The following is a 19,416-nucleotide window of genomic DNA, read 5'->3' on the forward strand; positions in this document are numbered from 1 at the left end:
TTCGCCGACGGCCAAAAGCGCGCCACTTCCGTTGAACAGCAGTCGACGGAAGTGGCTTGCTCTTGGCCAATCGCAGAACCGCTGCAAATCGCTAGACTCATACCACCTCCTTCCTCGGTGACAGTCACGGAGGAAGGAAAGGCAACTCATACCTTTCCTTCCTCCGTGCTACAGTCCGTGCATACAGTCGACCACGGAGGAAGGAAAGGTAAGGAGGGGCCCTCACGTGCAGTCGACTGATGTTGACTTTGATGCTGACATCTTCTCACAAGAAAATTTTATGCCAATTACGTTAGCTCTACATCTATCAACTAGTCCAGACTTATGTTATTTCTTAGCCTCCTATATACTTTCTGTGCCCGCTAGATCCTCGTACTTCCCATTCTATTGCAACGTCGCGTCTAGTTCGAACCGAGGCGACAGGGGTCGCCAGCTGCCCTAGGCTAGAAGGGGACGAAGCTATTGAATATATAAAAACAAGGGTGACAGAAAAATTTTAACACAGAAGTGCTTTATGCACCACAATAGACAAGGATGAATTAAGTGGCACAATGGCTCCATTTTCACAACAAGAGTGGGAAAGGGCTGAGAAAAGGGTTCCTATATAGTAGTACATCAACAGGCCCAGATGGCATTCCAATTGTGCTGATAAAGGCATTAGGTCCGAAGTCTAAGCAGGCTTTGAGAGAGGCAATAAGCAAAACAATAATTGATGGAGAAGTTCCCGATGGATGGAAACTTAGCAGGATGAGCATGATCTATAAAGGAAAGGGGGACAAAGCTGACATAAACAACTACCGTCCTATAACGGTACCATCAGTGGTCTACAGGCGGGCGATGCAGATTATGAAGGATAGACTGCAGGCATGGATAGAGGATGAGGGGGTGCTGGGGGAACTGCAGAATGGGTTTCGGAAACACGGGAGGTTGGAAGACAATCTGTTCTCACTGACGCAGTGCATCGAAATAGCAGAAAAGGAACACAGGCCCCTGTGGCTAGCATTTTTTGATATCAAGGGAGCGTACGATATATAGCGTGGTTCAAGAAGAATTGTGGGGAATACTGGACACACTAGGCGTGGAAGATGTAGTCACTAATTTTTTTAAAGGAGATCTATAAATGTAACAAGGTAGTTATAAAGTGGGAAAAACAGGTATCTAAGCCCACAGAGGTGAAACGGGGGCTTAGGCAGGGGTGTCCTCTGTCGCCTTTCTTATTCATGATGTACCAACAAGGATTAGAGGCCAAATTAGAAGGAAGTGGACTGGGCTTCAACCTCTCTTTCGTCAAATAAGGAAAACTCATTGAACAGGCACTACAGCAGCATTGATGTACGCAGATGATATAGTGCTAATTGCCGACAACAAGGATGATTTGCAGAGATGGGTAGACATCTGCGGTAATAAGAGGGATAGGTTAGATTTCAGATTGATGTTTAATGATTTTAATGATTTTTAATGACAATAAGATTGATTTATTGATTTTTAATGGCAATAAACGTAGTGAGCTTAGAATACAGGAGGTCACGCTAGAGATAACAGATAAATACAAATATCTGGGCGTATGCATAAACAATGGGGCCGAGTACCTAAGGGAACACGAAATATACGTGTCGACTAAAGGTAACAGGAATACAGCGGTAATGAAAAACAGGGCACTATGGAATTACAATAGGTATATGATGTTGTGAGAGGAATATGGAAAGGGGTCATGGTTCCTGGTCTGACATTTGGCAATGCGGTCTTGTGCATGAGATCAGAAGTTCAAGCAAGATTGGAAATTAAGCAACGTGGAATAGGTAGGCTTGCCTTAGGAGCTCACGGGAATACACCAAATCAGGGAGTACTAGGTGATATGGGATGGACATCATTTGAGGGCAGGGAAGATAAAATTTGAGAAGCGATTGAGAGAAATGGGGGAGGAGCGTTGGGATAGGAAGGTGTTCAGCTACTTATACAAGAAGAATGTCGATACAAAATGGAGGAATCAAACCAGAAAATTGACTGATAAATATTAAGAAAACAGAAAGGGGCCAAACCAAAAAGAATTATTGGTTAAGAAGAAGGTGAAGGAAGCTGAGACCGATATGTGGAGAATTAGCATGATTAAGAAGTCCGCACTAAAGATCTATCAAACTTTTAAGCAGGAAATAGCCAAGGAAAGGATTTATGATAATACTCGGGGTAGTTCTCTACTGTTTGAGGCCAGGACGGGAGTATTGCGAACAAAGACATATCAGACCAAATACGAAGGGGTAGACACGGTATGTATGCAGTTTGTGTGGAGAGGAAGAAGAAACTGCTGAACTCTTGATAATGTTCTGTAAAGGGCTTCACCCTGTAGTTCAGGTTGATGGCGCAGAGTTTTTCAAAGCACTGGGGGTTAGGGACAGTGAGGGCAAAATAGACTTAAAGCGGGTAGAATTAACTAGAAGGAGGTTATCTGATTGGTGGCTAAAGTCAAGGCACGAGTGAAAATTGAATCCTTCGCTGCAAAGTACGAATCCTCAACCTCCCCATTTAAGGAAAAAAAATAAATCTAGTATTTGGTTCAGTAAGTATTATGGCATGGTGGCACTAGCCACCGCCCGATCTAAAGGGTACAGCCATATCCATCCATCCAGTGCAGACGACGCGTAGTCTCTCTGTTGACGCAGTGAGCATCCCAGAAAGCATACATATCTTTGACGCAAATGTAAAAACGCACTATTATATTCATCCTGGACAACTTTGCCATCGTCAGCAAGCATTAACGTGAGTAGAAATGCATTATACAAGTAAACATAAGCGTATGGATGCGGATTGCGTATCGCGTTGTCTGTGCACGCGCTGCGTCGTGTTCACGATAAACTGATGCGCTAAACTCATACTTGTCCCCAAATATATTAAGTCTCCAGTACCCTAGAGCTTCATAGGTGAATCCACAATACTTGTAGCTGCCTCGCCGCTTTAAAGAGATATAAGAAAGCGACATGACAGCACCACTTGAAGGCTCCTTACTTTAGCGGCATTACGTTGTGAAGCACAAAGCTGCGGGTTGGTTTCGCAGGCTCAAAGTCACATTTTGACGAATATGAAATGCACATATGCAGCGTACGTGTGCGTTAAAACATGGCCTTTTTCTCGCCGGTAGGTTTCCTGCCAGCGCGCATTCTTGACGGCCACAGTGAAGAGTCGCATCTGATCAAAATTAATCCATAGTCCTATATTACGGCATGCCTCACATTTTCATGGCGGTTTTGCAGTATAACCCGGAACTCAAGTCACAACACTTGTTACTTTGTTCTGGACATCAACTTTTATTTTGTTGGTATTCTGAAGATGCATATGGAAATGCCTAACAAGAATGAAAGAAAAATAGTACAGTCAGTCAAGCAGCCATAGAGAAATAAAAAAGGTGAAGAGTGGACACTCCCGTAGACCCCAGCGGCCCAATCGACTCTAGCACACCTAGTGGTTGATGAGAGCAAGTGGCTTGCGCTTCCGGTTTCGGTTTCACTGGCGCAACTTTTGAATTACTTTGCATAACCGACGTTTGGCTATGTCGTAAGTTCATAATTTCAGACCACTATTCATCGCCCAAATGGATAGTTTTTGTAGGTCGTTTTGATTTAGCGATTCCCTGTTTTGTTTTGTTCAGTGGTTCGTGCGAATCGGTCGTGACGTAATTTTTATTTTGATTAAGTTATAAAAAAAAGAGATGCAGGTAATGATAATTCACTATCGTTTTATTCATCGCGCTTGTGTTTTTCTTTTGGAACAAGTGATCAATGTATATATCAGTCAAAGAAACAGAGCATCCGCAATGTTTTATTCAAAGGCAAGGTAGAGTATGAGAATATAAAAAGCACAATATGACAAAGGTAGACAACAAATGCATCTCGCCTTACAAATAAATTGTAACAAATATTGTAACAAATACATAGAGAACACAGACAACGCACACATCGCTAGAGTTGGCAGAAGCCGAGAAACTGGTGAAGTATGACACACCGGGCCAGTGGGTAACTAAGGATCTATGGCAAAAACATAGCGCACAATGCTGATGAAGAAGGAAGAAGTGACATATACACAGCAATGAAGTCGCGAATCACGCCTGGGCTTAACTGAAATAATGCATAGAAAAAAAGAGCGCACAGAAACCACACGACACAATATAACAGAAAGGCAAAGGTGCAGTGTGCTGGCTGTGCTTAAGAACAGCTAGTCCAAAATGAAAAAAAGCAGACTTGATGCCTGCTTGTCCTCAGAAAGGTAGGGCTTTGCAGCTTGCTCACTACGTGAAAGACAAACTTTATGCTACAACACTGGCAGGTCTTGTGGCTTTTGTTATGCGTCGCCTTCATCAAAAACTTAAGATCCCAAGTGATTTGCGTTTGGGTGTTGCTGTGATGCTTGCGAGCTAAAATAGATTGTAGTCATCACTTTATCCAGAATTGTGGACTTTAATTGGTGCTACGAGAGCGGTATTACAGGGCTAATAAATAGCAGAAGGAAACCACTTTGGCTCATTATTTTTCACAAAGGCTCTACATCGTACGTTATCACTCACAAGCTATATAAAAATAAAATGGCAGCGTCCGCAGCCCCATCAAACACTACAAGTTTGGGTATTCTTTTGAAAATTTTGATGGGCAAGATGAGGAGGTTGATGAGAAGCTAAAATACGAAAAGCGTGATAACATGAACCGTGCCCACTTCATACTGTGTTCCTTACCCGCTCGAAGACATTTCAACAAGCGGTTTTGTTATCGATATATTACTTGAGCTGGAGAGATAAAGCATACACAGTGACCAAGCGACCCACAGTAAAGTGTACAGTTCGCCCGTATTTGCTACAAAAAATACAGACAGGATGCCCAACATTCTTTTTAAGGTTATGCAAATCACTTCGAGCGAATACACAGTGTTTGTACTCCTCATAGCGGGTAACCAAAACAATGAATGCAACGAAGGAGTGGTTAGTCCAGTTGAACTGAATATAAGCATATAAGACCATAATGAAGTCTGCTGTAACGAAGTAATAACATAACAAAGCTATTGCAGGATTCGGCTCAACTCCAATACTTTAGTGTAAACCCGCCGCTAATTGCTAACCTTTGAACTTGTCAAGCTGCATGCCCGAGATTGAAGACTGGAACCTAACCCTGTCTAAGTTTCGGTTCACAAAACGCACATGCCAACATAAACGAACCCGGCAAAACATTTTCAGAAACTTAGCGCGACACCCAGCAGAGCAGAAATGAAAATCGCCAACACTTGACAGATGGTGATACAAAACATCGCACACTTTCAGGTGATGTGCAGTGGCCTCAATTATGGCAAGAAAGCGAGATTCAAGTTGTTGTACGTATGCAAAAGCTGCTTCTGATGGCACAGTGAGATTCCCAAAAAGTTTGCTGGGGACGTGGTATGCTTTGAGCATTGTGAAATACTGGTGGGTACCCTTAAGCGTCTCACTGTCGTCTTTCAGTAACTGTGGGCAACTGCAACCGTCACATGCATTCCGAAGGAAGTGTTTGATGAGAAAACCAGCTACATAATATGCAGCGGAGTCATCGATAATATGGGAGTGAATGTTTGTCGCAAGTTCAGAGAGATCGTCTAGAGCGGGAAAGTCGTCAGGCTGTGGCTGTGCACACTCCTCATTATCCACAAGAGACGCACTGGTGAGGGAGAATGGCGACAGCTGTTCCTGGAGGAGGTCACATTCATCATCCTCGACATTTCCGTATTCTGACAGCTTGAAGAGTTTTCTTATGCAGATGTGCTTCAGGCCACAAATAAATTGTGCTACATTGGGGTTGGTGTTGCAACCCTGTTTTTGCCTAATGTGGCCAAATATGTTCTCCAGAGGATCCTGTTGAAGCCTGCGTGTTAACAGGTATTCAAAATTGTAATTTTTGGAGAGGTCGTCCCATAGTTGACAAATTGCCTGAATTGTAATTTGCCAACCTACGATGGTTTGTGGTTGACGTCTGCCAACAAACTGCCATGATGCAATCCAGGGAAGCTGGCCTCGGAGGAAGTCAATCAGCTCTGAATCATTTTTCATGATTGCATGCCGCAGCTTTTGCGAAGTTCTTTTTTTACTCGAGCTGTTCAAGGCATCGAAAATCCTGTCCATACGATCACAAAATTGAGCTGTAGTGATGGCCGAGGCAGGCAGCACCTTCGCATACACCATTGCCGTGATAGCAATCGAAACTGATGCACTGAAGACCTGAGTTGCTCTGCTGACCTTCATATTAGAAAAAGGTTTCTCATGAACGTGCCGTTCAGTCAACTTTGGAGCCAATCGCAACCGCAACTCATGTGAGGATTGGTAAAGGCTTACAATGTGCGACCAGTTAACGATGTCATCCCCAATGTATAACTTGTGTGCTTGGACATTATTGCGCGTTGTTTTAATTAAATGCGGAACATCAAAAATGTAATATACCCGCTCACCATTAACTTCAAAAAAAGGCTTTGCTACAGTCACTTTTAGTTGGTTAGCGAGACTTACATTTGAACTGCCCTGGTCACAAATGACTGCTTTCACTGCAATATTAATGCTCCTAAGCTCCAAAATGAGTGACACCAGCAAGTTATGCATAACAGATGATGGTGTTGATGTGTGCCCTATAGTAAAAGCAACCGGTTGAACCCACTTTCTCGAAACACCAACAAGAAGAAAAACCAGTGCTCGATCAGCGATGGTTGAAGTGCGATGAGTGCCATCATCTGTAAAACCCTGGACAACGTCTCTTGAAGCATCATAGTACAAATTCTTTTTGAGTGCTATTTCGTCGAAAACTAAAGCGCACACTCGGTCCCGTTCATTCCAAGCTTGAGTATTTGTTGCAATGGAAGAAAGGATTCCTGGAATTATGCCTGGAGTCATCTTTACATTAGCTAGCCACCTCCTTAATGAACGCCGGGAGGGCAAAGAAAAATACGGAGCCAGAAATCGGTATGCTCGCGGACCTCGGAAGTTTAAGTGAAGAGCGAATTTCTTGAACCACACGGGAAACCGCTTGCCCTTGCATTTGGGCCTCAAGCGAACATGTGCAGAAAGAAGTTTAAAAACCTCCTCGGTGACGTGCGGTCGGATAACTTCAAGGGCCTTCGTAGTCGATGACGGTGCTTGGTGAGGCTGTCTCTGCAGTCTTTTGATAGTTTTCCGCTGTGCTGCTACTTTGGCTTGCAGATGTTTAATGGTTTGCTTGTACTTCATTGATGGAGACATTGTCGCTGGCACACAGGAACGCACTGCAATAAACAAAAAAATTGATGTAAAAGCGAAGAACAACTAATCCCATACGAGCACTTTCCTCGCTCTTTCAGACCCAAGGTGCACAACTTTCTGTGGTACAAAGTTTTCGATTCCACTACCTAAAAACAAACCATTCACAATGTTGACAATGCACAAAAAAAATGAAAATCACTGAGAGCCCACCCTTACATTTTGTAAGTGCACACGTAGTGTCCTTTTGAGGATAGTTTCCTCAGAATGTCCTAAACATAAAATAGCACATTAAAAACTGCTGCAATAAAAGCATAGTCACCATTTTCTCTAAGGCACTCAGGCGTGGAGCTGTTGGCGGAGACGTCTTCTGGAGGGTCTTGTGAAGCTTGTTCAGTGCCTCGGACAATGCTGTCGGAACAATCTTGCGAGCGGCCTGCGGAAGTCTCTATATCAATCCACTCTGGTGTTGAAGTGAACATACAACTTACCGGCCACACAAGTTCCTTTTGTGACAGCTGAACGACTGGTTAAGGTTTTCTCCGGCAAGACGAAATCATCAGAAATTCTTTCACCAGCTACAAGGGAGCTGCCACCTGCAGAGGTTTGGTCAACAGTCAATTTGGGTAAAAAAAAAAAGAAATCGCGACACTGAACGCACCCTGTTCATCGGGGCACCTCAATGTGTGGGAGCCGCTTTGTGAAGCCTCTACCGCAGGTCCTGAAGAGATGAAATTACGACAATGTGTCAGTAAGAGGCTTATAATAACACAAACTGAAGCTCATCCGCACCTTGCAGTGCAGCTTCTGCAGCCATGTCACAGTCACTACTTGAAGCGACGCTCAGAGAACCTGCATATATGTGCAGTTGGTACAAGTTACAAAGCTTGTAGCATGGGGAAGCTTAAACAGCTCTTTCAAACGCATAAATTGGTCGAACGTGGAAGAAAAGAGACGGCACCAACTAGGAAACAAGTAATTTGTGATTTTTGGAATTATCAACAGTGGCAGCTTTCACTGATGAAAGGTATACGTACATGTGCACTCAGGCTTGAAGATAACGTGAAATAGCCCTTTAAAGTCTTTCAAAACAAGTTGCGCAGGTCCAGAGCATCAAAAAATGACAGAAATGTAAAGCTGCTGTTAGGAAGGTAATAGCCCACAATTCACAGAACTTAAGACTTTCCAAGTGTTACTTCTGTAGTGAGGTTTCTCTATCGGCTACAGAGATCTTCACGGTTAACTGTCGCCACTGATTCAATACAAGTGGCTGCTATTGCACATATTTGAGTTTCAGTCAATCACTTACATGGTGCAGCTGGTTGCACACTGGGAACAGCCATTCTTGTAAGCCTTGTGTGCCCAGGGTCCATGAAACTTTGAGCAGTAAAATGGTCGCTACAAACCCTGTACGTTGCGTACAATAGGCTGGCCGGCTTACTCAGGAGATCATCGCGTCCAGCATACTGCATCCATGCTTTCATCCTGCATTGGCAATGAACTATCAGCTGAAAGGGGAAGTGCTTGAATAGTGATTTTTTATTGTTACCCTCACTTAGCAAGTACGAACAGTAAGCCTACAGACATGCAAACCATACAAAAGCTTTAACACACCTGCCGTCCCGTGGTACGCGGAAGAAACTCGTCCCAGGCTTCTTGTGGGTTCTGCCATTGTTGAAGCACCACGATACACAGCAGTAGCTGCCGTAGCTTGGACCGCCGGACGGCATGGCGTCAGCGCGGTCTGAAAATGTTAGTAAGTGGATGCTTCGCTGTCAAATTACAAAAAAGATATGTGCACGTCATAAGTGTACCAGCAAACCCCTTTGAATGATTAGCTAATCGATGCACAATACAAAACCAGTGATACATCTCTGACCCATAAAACTCTGACTTACAAAGATATACGTCAAGACCACGAACAAAGATCTTCAGAAGTTTCCAGGCCGCTATCCCTTGTAATGCAATGGTATCGCGGCCTGGGAACATTAGAACACCTTCGTGCGTACGCAGTATCAGCAGTACATTGGGAAGAAAAATCGTAGTTGAAATTTGTGCGGTAAAATTATATTGGAAACGTCAAAAAAATTTGTGGGCAGCTTGCACTAGTGGCACAAGGCTAGCGAAGAAACGAAGATGATGGCCACTTGGCTAGTCCAGATTTGCCTCCGGCACACCAAGAATTATTCGTGTTCCGAGCCTTCGGGAAATGCGTCGTGAAGCATGCGAGGCCCAACAAACGCTTCTCAATATTTTGCACCGAGCCTACGACCTAGCTGCCCAGCTATGCTCAGCGCACAGACGCTCGCGTCCGTGGCAGACGCAGCACGCGTCGCCTCGGCTTGACGCCGTGCCGCCTTTTCTATACTGCATACGTTGCACAATGTTCCCGTCTAACCGCCGCATAGAGCCACAAACTTTCTTTTTAGCGAACCTCCCAGTCCTTACAAGCTTCAGAAAAAGGTTACAACTGCGTGAATGACACGCCACGTAAGAAACAAACTCGCACACACGAAGCGCAACGTGTGTGTGTGTGCATCTTTCTATGTTTGTTGCATGGTGTCTTTTTCGCGCAGGCGTAACCGTTTTCTGAAAAAATGACCCAACAAGACCAACAACATGTCATTCAACAAGCTTCGCTTGAAAACGTGCCTCACCTGTTATCTCACGCTTGAAAACGCCGACGCAGCCGACGTTGACGAAAGCGACGAAAGCTTCTCGCTGTCAGTCATGCATGGGCTTGTCGCTGGGTAGATGGTGTTTATGACAGTACGGCTGAAGAAAAATAATCGCGTAAGGTGTGTTGAATAAATCGTTTTTATGTATAAAGAACATACCAAATTTGGGCGTGTAATTATTAATTTGTGAAAACAATTCTGTTGCATTGATTATAACTGTGTTTTTTTTGCGCTTGCGCCCTCTGACGTGTGGTGGGAGCACTAGTTCGTTACGTAGTCGTGACGCACTTCCTGAGGCCAGGTTTCGCGGAGTGTCCGCTCTTGTCTTCTTCTTTCTCTATGAAGCAGCTGCAAAAACACAATTCACAGTTTCAGAACTTTTCTAGACAAGGGTTTGTGGTGAAGTGCCTTCCTCACATCGTGTTTGTCTGTCACGCCCAGGGTGTATTTGGTGAACACAGGCGCAAATACAACGAAAGCCGTCGTATTTGCGCCTTTAAATCGCGCTCCTTCTGTCTAAATTTCTGACGTTCTAAAACAGAAATACTACTGCGAACATCTACCTGGGTGGCTTTGTGCTTTGAGGTAGGTTCAGAAGGAGAATCCACCTCAACTTGTGGTGGTACGGTGAAGCACGGAACTTCTGTGAGGCCCGGAGAGCTAAATCTTGAGGTAAGTCCTTCCGCAGGCACGGTGTCTTCATCGGCTCCAACAAAAAGGCCTGTTGTAGTCCCTGTCTCGAGAGACCGCGCAGCGGCGTTGTCAGTAGCAAGCGCTCGTTTCCCCGCAGCCGCATCGCTCCGCGGTTTCTTCGGCTTCATGTACTCCGGGTAGTCGTAGAACACGCTGGGAGTTGCACTCCTCTTGAGTTTTTAAGTTTTACATCCTTCTTTGTAGTCCGTCAGGAGAAAATGTCGGCTGCACACAAGAGAGTAGCGTGATGTCGTGTTCGGCGTCCAGTCTTTCCTAGCGATGGCTTTCAACCAGGCTGCCCTCGCTTCACTCACTAGGAATTTCATGAAACGAAATGCCTGCTACCTTACGTTTCGCATCAGATTTGCACTTCAGAACACAGCAGTAAGCCATGGCATCAGAAGAACACGCACAAGTTCTTCAATCGCGGGAACACAACGTGCACATCGACTGCGGCGATCCAAAGCGAAGTGCCTTCACGCTTTCCGGGGTTGGTGGTGCCACCTCTTGGGGAACGGCGTCAGCCGGTGAAAGAGCGCGGACGGAGGCTCTGCCTCCTTCGAGCGGGCACCGAAAGTATATAGGAGGCTATGGTTATTATGAGCTAGGTAAATTGCTAGGAAGGTAAAGTAAAGTAGGTTAGTAGTAAAGCTATTATAGGTAAGTAAAGTAAAGTAAAGGTAAGCTAGGTAAATGTGTAAATGATTCGTGTGTAATGCGTTAAACCTACAAAAATTTTACTAAGCAAGTGTTTAACGAGTCAATTAGCCTAGGTTTGTTATTTAAATACATATTACAAGTATATTAAATACAGGAGGTGCCATGGGCGTTAAACACTGCGAGATGGTAGCCGCCTGTGATGTGTTAGGTGGTGAAAACTCCGATCAAATCGTGGCCATGGCCTAGGCCACTCCCAAGGAGGACTGGACTGTCGTCGCTGCTTCATGTGATTGCTGGATGCATTGCTTCATGTGATTGCTGGATTCAACTACGCATGCGTAGTTGAACCTGGTGGTTGGAGCTAGCGCGGCCGTCCACCGCGCCGCAGCTTCATCTGAGTGTGTGCGCCATAAAGTTTCTCAGTATGATGTGCGGATTACAGTTGTTGGACGTACTGCATTTTCTAGATTACAATGCCAAGCGTGGTGTTGTCAAAGGTGAAAGTGTTCTTGCTGCCGAGTTTTGCTTGTTGCGAAGGACAAGGTCGACGATGAAATAAATGCTTTCGCACAGTTCACGTGTGACTTACCGGACGCACATGCATGAAACCCCAATGCGTCGGCGAAGTGTTCATACGGTGGATGGAAACAACTTTATTGTAATGTTCTTACGAAGCCTGTGATCTACGAAGGCCAGAGCTACTGCATTGCCGTCTGTTTTGTCAAGTGCGAACACGTACGGACGTTCTCAGCCGTTGCTACGTGAATGCTCCCGTGCTGTCACAGGCCGCGCGTGTTATTGAGCAAGGCAGACAAGCTGTTTTGTAGTTAGATGGGCTAACGCCATCGGCACTTGCCCTTGGGCATTGTTTATCAAGTGCTGATCGCCTAGAACATTGCGGTGACCCGTCAGTATTTTTCGAGAAAGCGGCCTGCCGGTTACCTCGATAGGTGATGGTACACTGAGCGACATAAAAAAATTTGCCCGAGACTACGTTGCAGTGCACCTTTCTGTTATCAAAACTTTGATAAACCGTGGAAATCAACATTCCTTACACCTGTGCCGAAGAAACCAATGCAGCCAGCTGCATTCGAGTTTTTTGTGTCTCGCCGATTAAGAGCACTAATTCGCAAAACACTTTATCATAATAAATATAGTCAATCCTGCAAGAGTAATCGAAGATCTAATAATAAAGGGCCTGTGGATGGGACCACCACCAGCAGCAATGCGGGCGGATGAGGAGGCGTAAATGTTAAAACAATACATGCGTGAACAAAAAAAAAAAAAGAGAGAAAGTATCGATAACCACCGACCTCACCAATTGATGTGTTGCTTTAACCAAATACGCCACAGCTGCCCATTACTTCGAGAGGGCAAACAAGCCGATTTTGTATAGTTGTCACGCTAAACCTGACTAACATTTTTGTTCACTTTTTTGTTTGGACGTAATTTTAACTGCTTTTATCGTTATGTCTAGACGTACCGCTAGAAACTCCCGACTATTCAAACAAAACGCCTAACCAAAAAAAAAAAAAAAACGCATGACGTCACTTTTGTGCGGTGCAGCAGCTGTTTCTGTGTAGGGGTGGTTTGTGCACCGCACGGTGCAGCAGTCTCTGCCTTAAAATACTTGTAATATGTATTTAAACAACAAACCTAGACTAATTGACTCGTTAAACACCTGCTTAGTAAAATGTTTGCAGGTTTAATGCATTACACACGAATAATTTACACATTTAACTAGCTTTAGGTAATAATTTTTAACGTGACGTCACTGCCGTGCGGTGCCGGAGCCACTTCTGTGTGGGCTGGCTGCTGCGCGGCGCAGAAGACGCTGCCTTTTCGAAAAACTTTTTTTTTACACTTTTTTGTCGTTATAGAGTTTAAACATTATTGTATGAAACTCTATGATTGTCGTACGTTGTCTTGGCACTCAAAATTACAGAACTTATTTCTACAAAACTAGAGAGTGCATTAGAAGCGTTTTCAATACCCTTTAGCGGTTGTATAGTATGACACCATTTTTCTATACTAAGCTTCCGGTTTCGGCAGCCGTTCATGTTTTGATAATTTTTTTGTTTGTGCTGCCGCTGCGCTGCCGAAAAGCGGCGTGTTCTACCGGGCCCGCGCTGCTTCTGTTAGAGTGTACTTACTTCTGTTAATAACGACATACTTGCTCTTGTGGCGTCGCTTGTCAGTTTGTCATAATTAAATGCCTTACGATTTGCAAAAAGAGGAAGATGTTAAAGAATTCCTCGAAAACTTGGGCATCGAGTACCGTTTCGAGTGCTTCAAGGAGAAAAAGCCGGACGGTGAGTGGATGTCGGCGCGTGTTGCTTCGTTTATTTCTTCTGAAAAAACAGAAAAAAAAAGGGCCACTGAGATCTGCTTGAGACAGTCTTCCGCTGCGAAGCTTCGACCTTGCCTCATTTTCTGATGAGTGCCGTAATCTCGCACGTGCAGCATGCGGGGAAGACTATTGCTTTCCGAAACATGTGACTGCATGGGCTACAGAATTTGGAAGAGACAGACAATTTTATTGCTTGTTGGTGGATGCTCTTCTGAAAGATATAGGCAGACACGAGGTGTACTTCGGGGCTCAGTGTTATCACCTGTTTTATTCAACCTGTTTTATTCAACCTATTGCTAAGTTCCATCCCAACTCATCGGGATATTCGAAGTGTGGCAGCTTCGGCTAGTTGGTATGGCATGACGATAGTTAGAGCGCGAGAACAAAACGACGACACAGAGACAAGAAGGACACGAAAGACACAATTGCGTGTATGCAGATGATATTGCCTTCTTTGCAACAAATACTGATCTGCACTCATTGTATCAGGCATTACAGAATTACATGAACATGCTGGAAACATGGCTTGAAAATGTCGATATGTCATTGAACGTCAAAGAAAAAAAGTGCGCTGCTTCCGTTCTTTTTTAAGGACCGTGTCAACAGTTCAGTGATGTATCGTAACGAGCACATTCCCCAGGTTGATTTTCTCCCTGAAATACCTAGGCATCATATATATTAGCACGTTAAATTGAAAAAGCCAGATAGACGAAGTTGGCTGCAAAGCGACACGTGCCTTGGGGTGGTTACGAAAATTAGGAAACAGAAAAACAGGAATACGAAGAAATACATTGATAATGATTTACAAGATGTGTGTGTGGCCTATCATGAAATTTGGGTGCGTATTATTTTCTGGCAGCGTGGCATATAAAATGAGACAGTGAATATTATTAGAAAGAGAAGCTTTGCACTTGTGTCTTGGACTCCCCAAGTATGTTGCAATTAATGTATTATACGTGGAAGTGCGTCTTCTACCTTTGTTAACTCGGTTGAAAGTATTTACACTTCAAACTTTCTTTAAAATCTACAATTTGCCTCTGAGACATGTGCCTTACATTTTTATGCAAAAACCAAGCACATTCTTTAGAAAACAATGGTCAAGACTACACTCTCCTCAAATTAGATTCGTTCAAGCACTGCTTAAGCCTCTAAATGTAAATATCAATTAGGCTACCTCAACAAGTATACTCAATTCAAAACTTAGAATTTAGAAACATAGAATTTCATGATGTTTCCCTTTTAATGCAAAACAAATGCACCTTAGATATTTAAATAATCAGTTACAAGATTACTGTACTCATCTGTCCATAAACAACGTTATTGTGATGGATTCATTCATAATAAAAAAAAAGGCTGGAGTAGGAATCTTCTTTCCTTCTCTCGACTGGTCTCTTTCAGTTTGATTACCATACTATATTCCTATATTCATGGCTGAATTATTTGCTATAGTTCTAGCACTTCATAAACTTCCTGCAAGCGAATCAGACCCAGTCATAATTATTTATTCTCTCTCAGTATGTACTGCACTCTCTGCAGCAAAAAATTTAACATTAATGAGAATGATCAGTACTTTATTACCAGCAAACTTGAGAAAATGCCACTTGGTATGTGTACCTGGCCACTGTGGGATTTATGTAAACGAGATGGCAGACTCGTTAGCCAAAGCATTATAAGCAGACCACTCTTCTTTATTTTTTATTTCCCTTACGTAACAGCACTCAGATATAGAAATGCTTATTTGCACAAGGAAATAGACAAATTATTAGTGGATAAAGTCTGAGACTTCGTGCATCTAAAATTTTGCTTGAATAAACAGCGACGCATATCTAGGCAGTTAAAAATTACAATCACCAGATTACGCTGCAGAATTCTCCTCCGGAATTATTACTTACATAAAGCTGGACTAACAGCATCTTCATTATGTCTCTTTTGCAAGGAAGTAGAAACAATAGATCATTTCTTTTTATACTGTCACCGATATTCTTATCAAAGGAAAAGATACCTTGTCAACCCAATTGAGAAGCTAGGTTTAGAAGTAAACGTGGCAGTTATTTTATCCTTCGGAGGGATTACATTAGGTTATAGCCACAGGGAGGTTTGCTCTACTGTGTGTGCATACATGATGCCAGATAGAGAGAGAGAAAGGAACATTTATTTAGAAAACAGTATTCTGAGCGAGGCCCGGTGTCACCCTAAGGTGGGAGGGTTCCCTAGTCCAGGAACCCTCTGGCTTCGACTGCCCTCTCGGCCTTGGCGACAAGTTGTCGCTGGTCTTCCAGGTCCTCGAGGACGAGCTTGGCCTCCCACGTTTCCATAAGGTGGTCGTCGTTTATTCTTGGGGCCTGGTCCCGCTCCACTTGCACGTCGTGGTTTGCATGGCACTGGCATTCCAGGAGCAAGTGTGCCAGGGTGTCTGGTACGCTGCAGAGTGGGCACATGTAGCCATGTGTCGTTGGGTAGAGGCGGTGCAATAATATGCCATGTATGTAAGTATTGCTTTGTAGGCATCTGAAAATCAGGCTCTCTTCTTTGGTTAGTCTTGGATGGGGTGGAGGGTACACCCGTCGCTCCAGTTTGTAGTGTTGAAGTAGCGACGAGTAGGAAACAAAAAAAAAATTACCTTGTCAGTCTATTGATACTATTGTTTTTTTTTTTTGCTCCGAGAATAGCTGATTGACTGACCGCTAGCTTCTGTAGCATTTTTATACATTTACGCTTTGTTTTGTGTTTTACTGAAACTCCATTGTATGCTTTGAAATACATAACCAGCTATCCCAAATATCCTGCCGCCCAGTTCTTGGCCGATCCCCCTCTGTGGGCGAGTGCCACCAATGCAAGAGGAACATCATCATGTCCATGCACATGTGGAGTGTCGGGAGATGTGCACCATTTATGCAGAGCTTGTGCGAGTTTGTGCTTACTATCATCAATATGCCAAGGAACGACACGAGGTGGAAATCTGTTTCTCCAGCGCATGTCCTTGCTTGGTCGTGGCTCGCAGTGCCAAGCCTCATTTAAAAAAGAATTCGCACAAAAAAATATATATATTAAGGACTTTCCATGTTGTATTGTGTGCCCTTTGTGTTGCCTCCCCTTCAGTGGTGTAAATAATGGGGGGATTACACCCCATGTCAGTGACCCCCCTCGAGAGTTCCTTTCCAATGTGCCATTTGAATTTCTGGATAGTCAAGGATAACGTACTTCCCGCAATACCAACTCTGAAATCTGAAATACTTTCATTGAACAGAAACAAAGTACTTGTAGCCAGCACGCACGTTGGGTTAGCCCAAAAAGTGCCACCATATCTATCGTATATCTATAGTATACTTTAACCCGAATGGTGCAGCTGAAAAAATTCTTGTGCCTGCCAATGAATTGCCTTTAGAAACTAACTTTGCCATGCGATTCCACTTTTATTTATTTATTTATTTATACATACTGCAGCCCTATACAGGGCTATTGCAGGAATAGGACGTTATACAATACTAGGAGGAGTAAGAAACCCAAGGAAATTATAGAAATTGCAAAGTGGGAACACTTTTTAACAAATCAATGTTGAATTGAGACCTAGAGAATAATCAAAGTAAAGAGTTATGCTGGACACTAATGGATACTCGGCATCTTTTGTTCTGACCATGTGCTGATAGTAATGATAAAACAGCTACAATAATTATAATAATAATTATTATTATCATTATAGTAATAATAATAATGAATATTAATGTATGGCAATGCATACTTTAAATTTTTATAAGATTGGAAATAAACCACATGCATAAAAATAAAATGGCCACCATTGCAATATATGTTACTGTCATGATAGAGGCGTGCAAAAAACATAAGTGGTTGTTGCGGGGAGACGATAAAGAGGAACCGGAAGTGTGTGTGAGCGGCTGTAGTATCGTGCGGCAGATGCGCCACACAGAGAACACAGGGCACGGCGCTGAAGCGCCGGCCAACACGAGGTACGCAGCAGCCGGTAGCCAAGCAGGAACTCTTTTTATGTACATGAGCATGTTATTATATACATATGCACAACACCCTCTAGGGGCCAGCCATCCGGTTCCAATATCGGAACCGAAACCATGACACCACATCATCCCTCCTTGAAATGAAGATGATTTCGGGTCCTCCACGCAACCACAAAATACACAGAAGAGTAAGAAAATGTACAACATAACAGCGTGAAGAATTACACAGCAAACACACGAAAATGCATAAGTAATACACACAGGAGAAGGAACAACACCATTACATCATTCTCCCCCCCCCCCCCTTTTAAAAAAAGCATGGGGGTAACCGTAACACAAGCACACACTAGACGGCACACTATAAAACCAAGGAATCTCCACGAAAGCAAGGCACAGTGCGAAATATACCGCCCATCATCCCCTTCCCTGAGAGAGTATGTCTGTATAGTCACTGTCCTGTTTGTGTCTACGGCGCCGACGCCTGTACCGGTGCCATTTCCACGACAGACACTGTCGCCGCTCACAGCAGTCCTGTAGTGCGAAGTAATCGGGCCATGTGCTCCCTTTCCAGTGCACTTCCAGCACAGTAGGGGCGGAACAAGCATGCGCTGAAGCTCAGACGAGACACGGCTTGGTGCCGCCGATGCAGGTGCAGTGCACAGAACATAAACTGGAACGGCCGGCGCAGACGCAACTGGTGGTAGCACCTCTGCAGCACACAGAACAGGGACCGCTTCCCGAATGTCCACTGACACGCTTGGCGGATGCACCTTCGGCAGATCGAAAACAGACACGGCATCCCGGAGACCATCACAAGCCGAAAGACGCACAGCCGGCGTGGAAGCAGCAGCAGGCAAGACTGGAGCGGCAGGCACAACCGAAGGATGGACAGCTGATGCACATAAAGTATGGTCAGCATCAGAAGACCCGACCGGAACAGCCATCCTCGCAGTAGAAGTACTCCCAGTCTATGCATGTAGAGTCCGGGTATGCCCAACCGCAGGAAACACGACAGGAGCAGGCGCATCAGGAGCACGGCCAGCTGAGATGCCAACAGGTGCAGCACAAGTGAACATGCCCTCACTCTGGGCCGGAATCGTCGTAGTACGGGAAGTCGAAGTATGGCCCGACATGTCAGTAGGTGCATCCCTTGTGGATTGGCAGACGCCTCCGTAGTGTCCTCTCCTTCCGCAACGCACACAGGTGCGTGTCCTTGCAGGGCAAGCGGCAGCGTCGGCCCAGTGTTCCGACGAACCGCAGCGGAAGCACGCTTTCATGCGAGTCGGCGCCGACGCCGGAGAATCATAGTAGGACACGCCGGTAGCCGAGGGAGCAGTCGCAGTCGGGGAGCTGACGGTGTCGGCTTGCGAAGCAAGTGGAGAAAGAGGAACACTCCGAAATAGGGACGAAAGGTCCCCGTGTTGCGTCTGACGCGACAAACGGCGTCGCTTGAAGGGGCAGCCTGTTGTAATGCATGGTCGAGGCGCTCCTCTTCTATGGCAAAATCTTGGGCCTTCCGAATGGAGAATCCCGCTCCCATCTTCAGAATTTTTCTCTGCTGATTCGGGGGCGCGATTCTTTCTACAATTTGGTCGAACGCCAGCATGTCGGTACTCGCACCAAAATTGCAGAGTCGAACAAGCCATTTAACTTCTAGAATGTATTGCACTGCGGTCTCGGCCGGATGTTGCCGTAGCATATTGAATGAGGCACGCAGGCACATCCGATGGACTTGCTCGTCGAAAATCACGTCCAACTGCTGGAGTGTTGCAGCATATGTGTCTTGCACGACGTCCGCCGGGCTTGCATGGTCTAATGCTGGAATCAGTTCATCCT

The 19,416-nt window shown here is 44.7% G+C and overlaps 2 protein-coding genes across 7 annotated transcripts in view; one reads left to right on the top strand and one right to left on the bottom strand.

Annotated features, from left to right (window-relative positions):
* Nucleotides 1-3,707: 3,707 nt before the first annotated feature.
* On the bottom strand, nucleotides 3,708-11,736 carry LOC142784535 (uncharacterized). 3 transcript variants are annotated; one of them, XM_075882965.1, is made up of 8 exons: nucleotides 9,886-10,240; nucleotides 8,843-8,972; nucleotides 8,538-8,713; nucleotides 8,021-8,080; nucleotides 7,890-7,949; nucleotides 7,720-7,824; nucleotides 7,551-7,664; nucleotides 3,708-7,254 (listed from the first exon to the last, which is right to left on the bottom strand). In XM_075882965.1, exons 2-8 carry the CDS (start codon nucleotides 8,956-8,958, stop codon nucleotides 5,093-5,095), a joined length of 2,793 nt encoding a protein of 930 aa, XP_075739080.1. In that variant the 5' UTR covers nucleotides 8,959-8,972; nucleotides 9,886-10,240; the 3' UTR covers nucleotides 3,708-5,092. The 3 variants fall into 3 exon arrangements, with proteins under 3 accessions (XP_075739080.1, XP_075739079.1, XP_075739081.1); XM_075882964.1 differs by having other exon boundaries at nucleotides 8,843-10,240; XM_075882966.1 differs by having other exon boundaries at nucleotides 7,220-7,254; nucleotides 7,551-7,824; nucleotides 8,843-11,736.
* A 1,272-nt stretch (nucleotides 11,737-13,008) lies between these two features.
* The window catches only part of Coa7 (Cytochrome c oxidase assembly factor 7), a 51,588-nt gene continuing 45,180 nt past the window's right edge, over nucleotides 13,009-19,416 (top strand). Inside the window, exon 1 of one of the 4 annotated variants that reach the window (XM_075882969.1) lies at nucleotides 13,009-13,571. In XM_075882969.1, the coding sequence (XP_075739084.1) occupies nucleotides 13,500-13,571 (72 nt within the window). In that variant the 5' untranslated portion in view covers nucleotides 13,009-13,499. The remainder of the gene's footprint in view (nucleotides 13,572-19,416) is intronic. The other 3 variants (XM_075882967.1, XM_037433179.2, XM_037433178.2) reach the window with 3 other exon arrangements.

Source organism: Rhipicephalus microplus, unplaced genomic scaffold (assembly GCF_043290135.1).
Source record: "Rhipicephalus microplus isolate Deutch F79 unplaced genomic scaffold, USDA_Rmic scaffold_14, whole genome shotgun sequence".
NCBI lineage: Eukaryota > Metazoa > Arthropoda > Arachnida > Ixodida > Ixodidae > Rhipicephalus > Rhipicephalus microplus.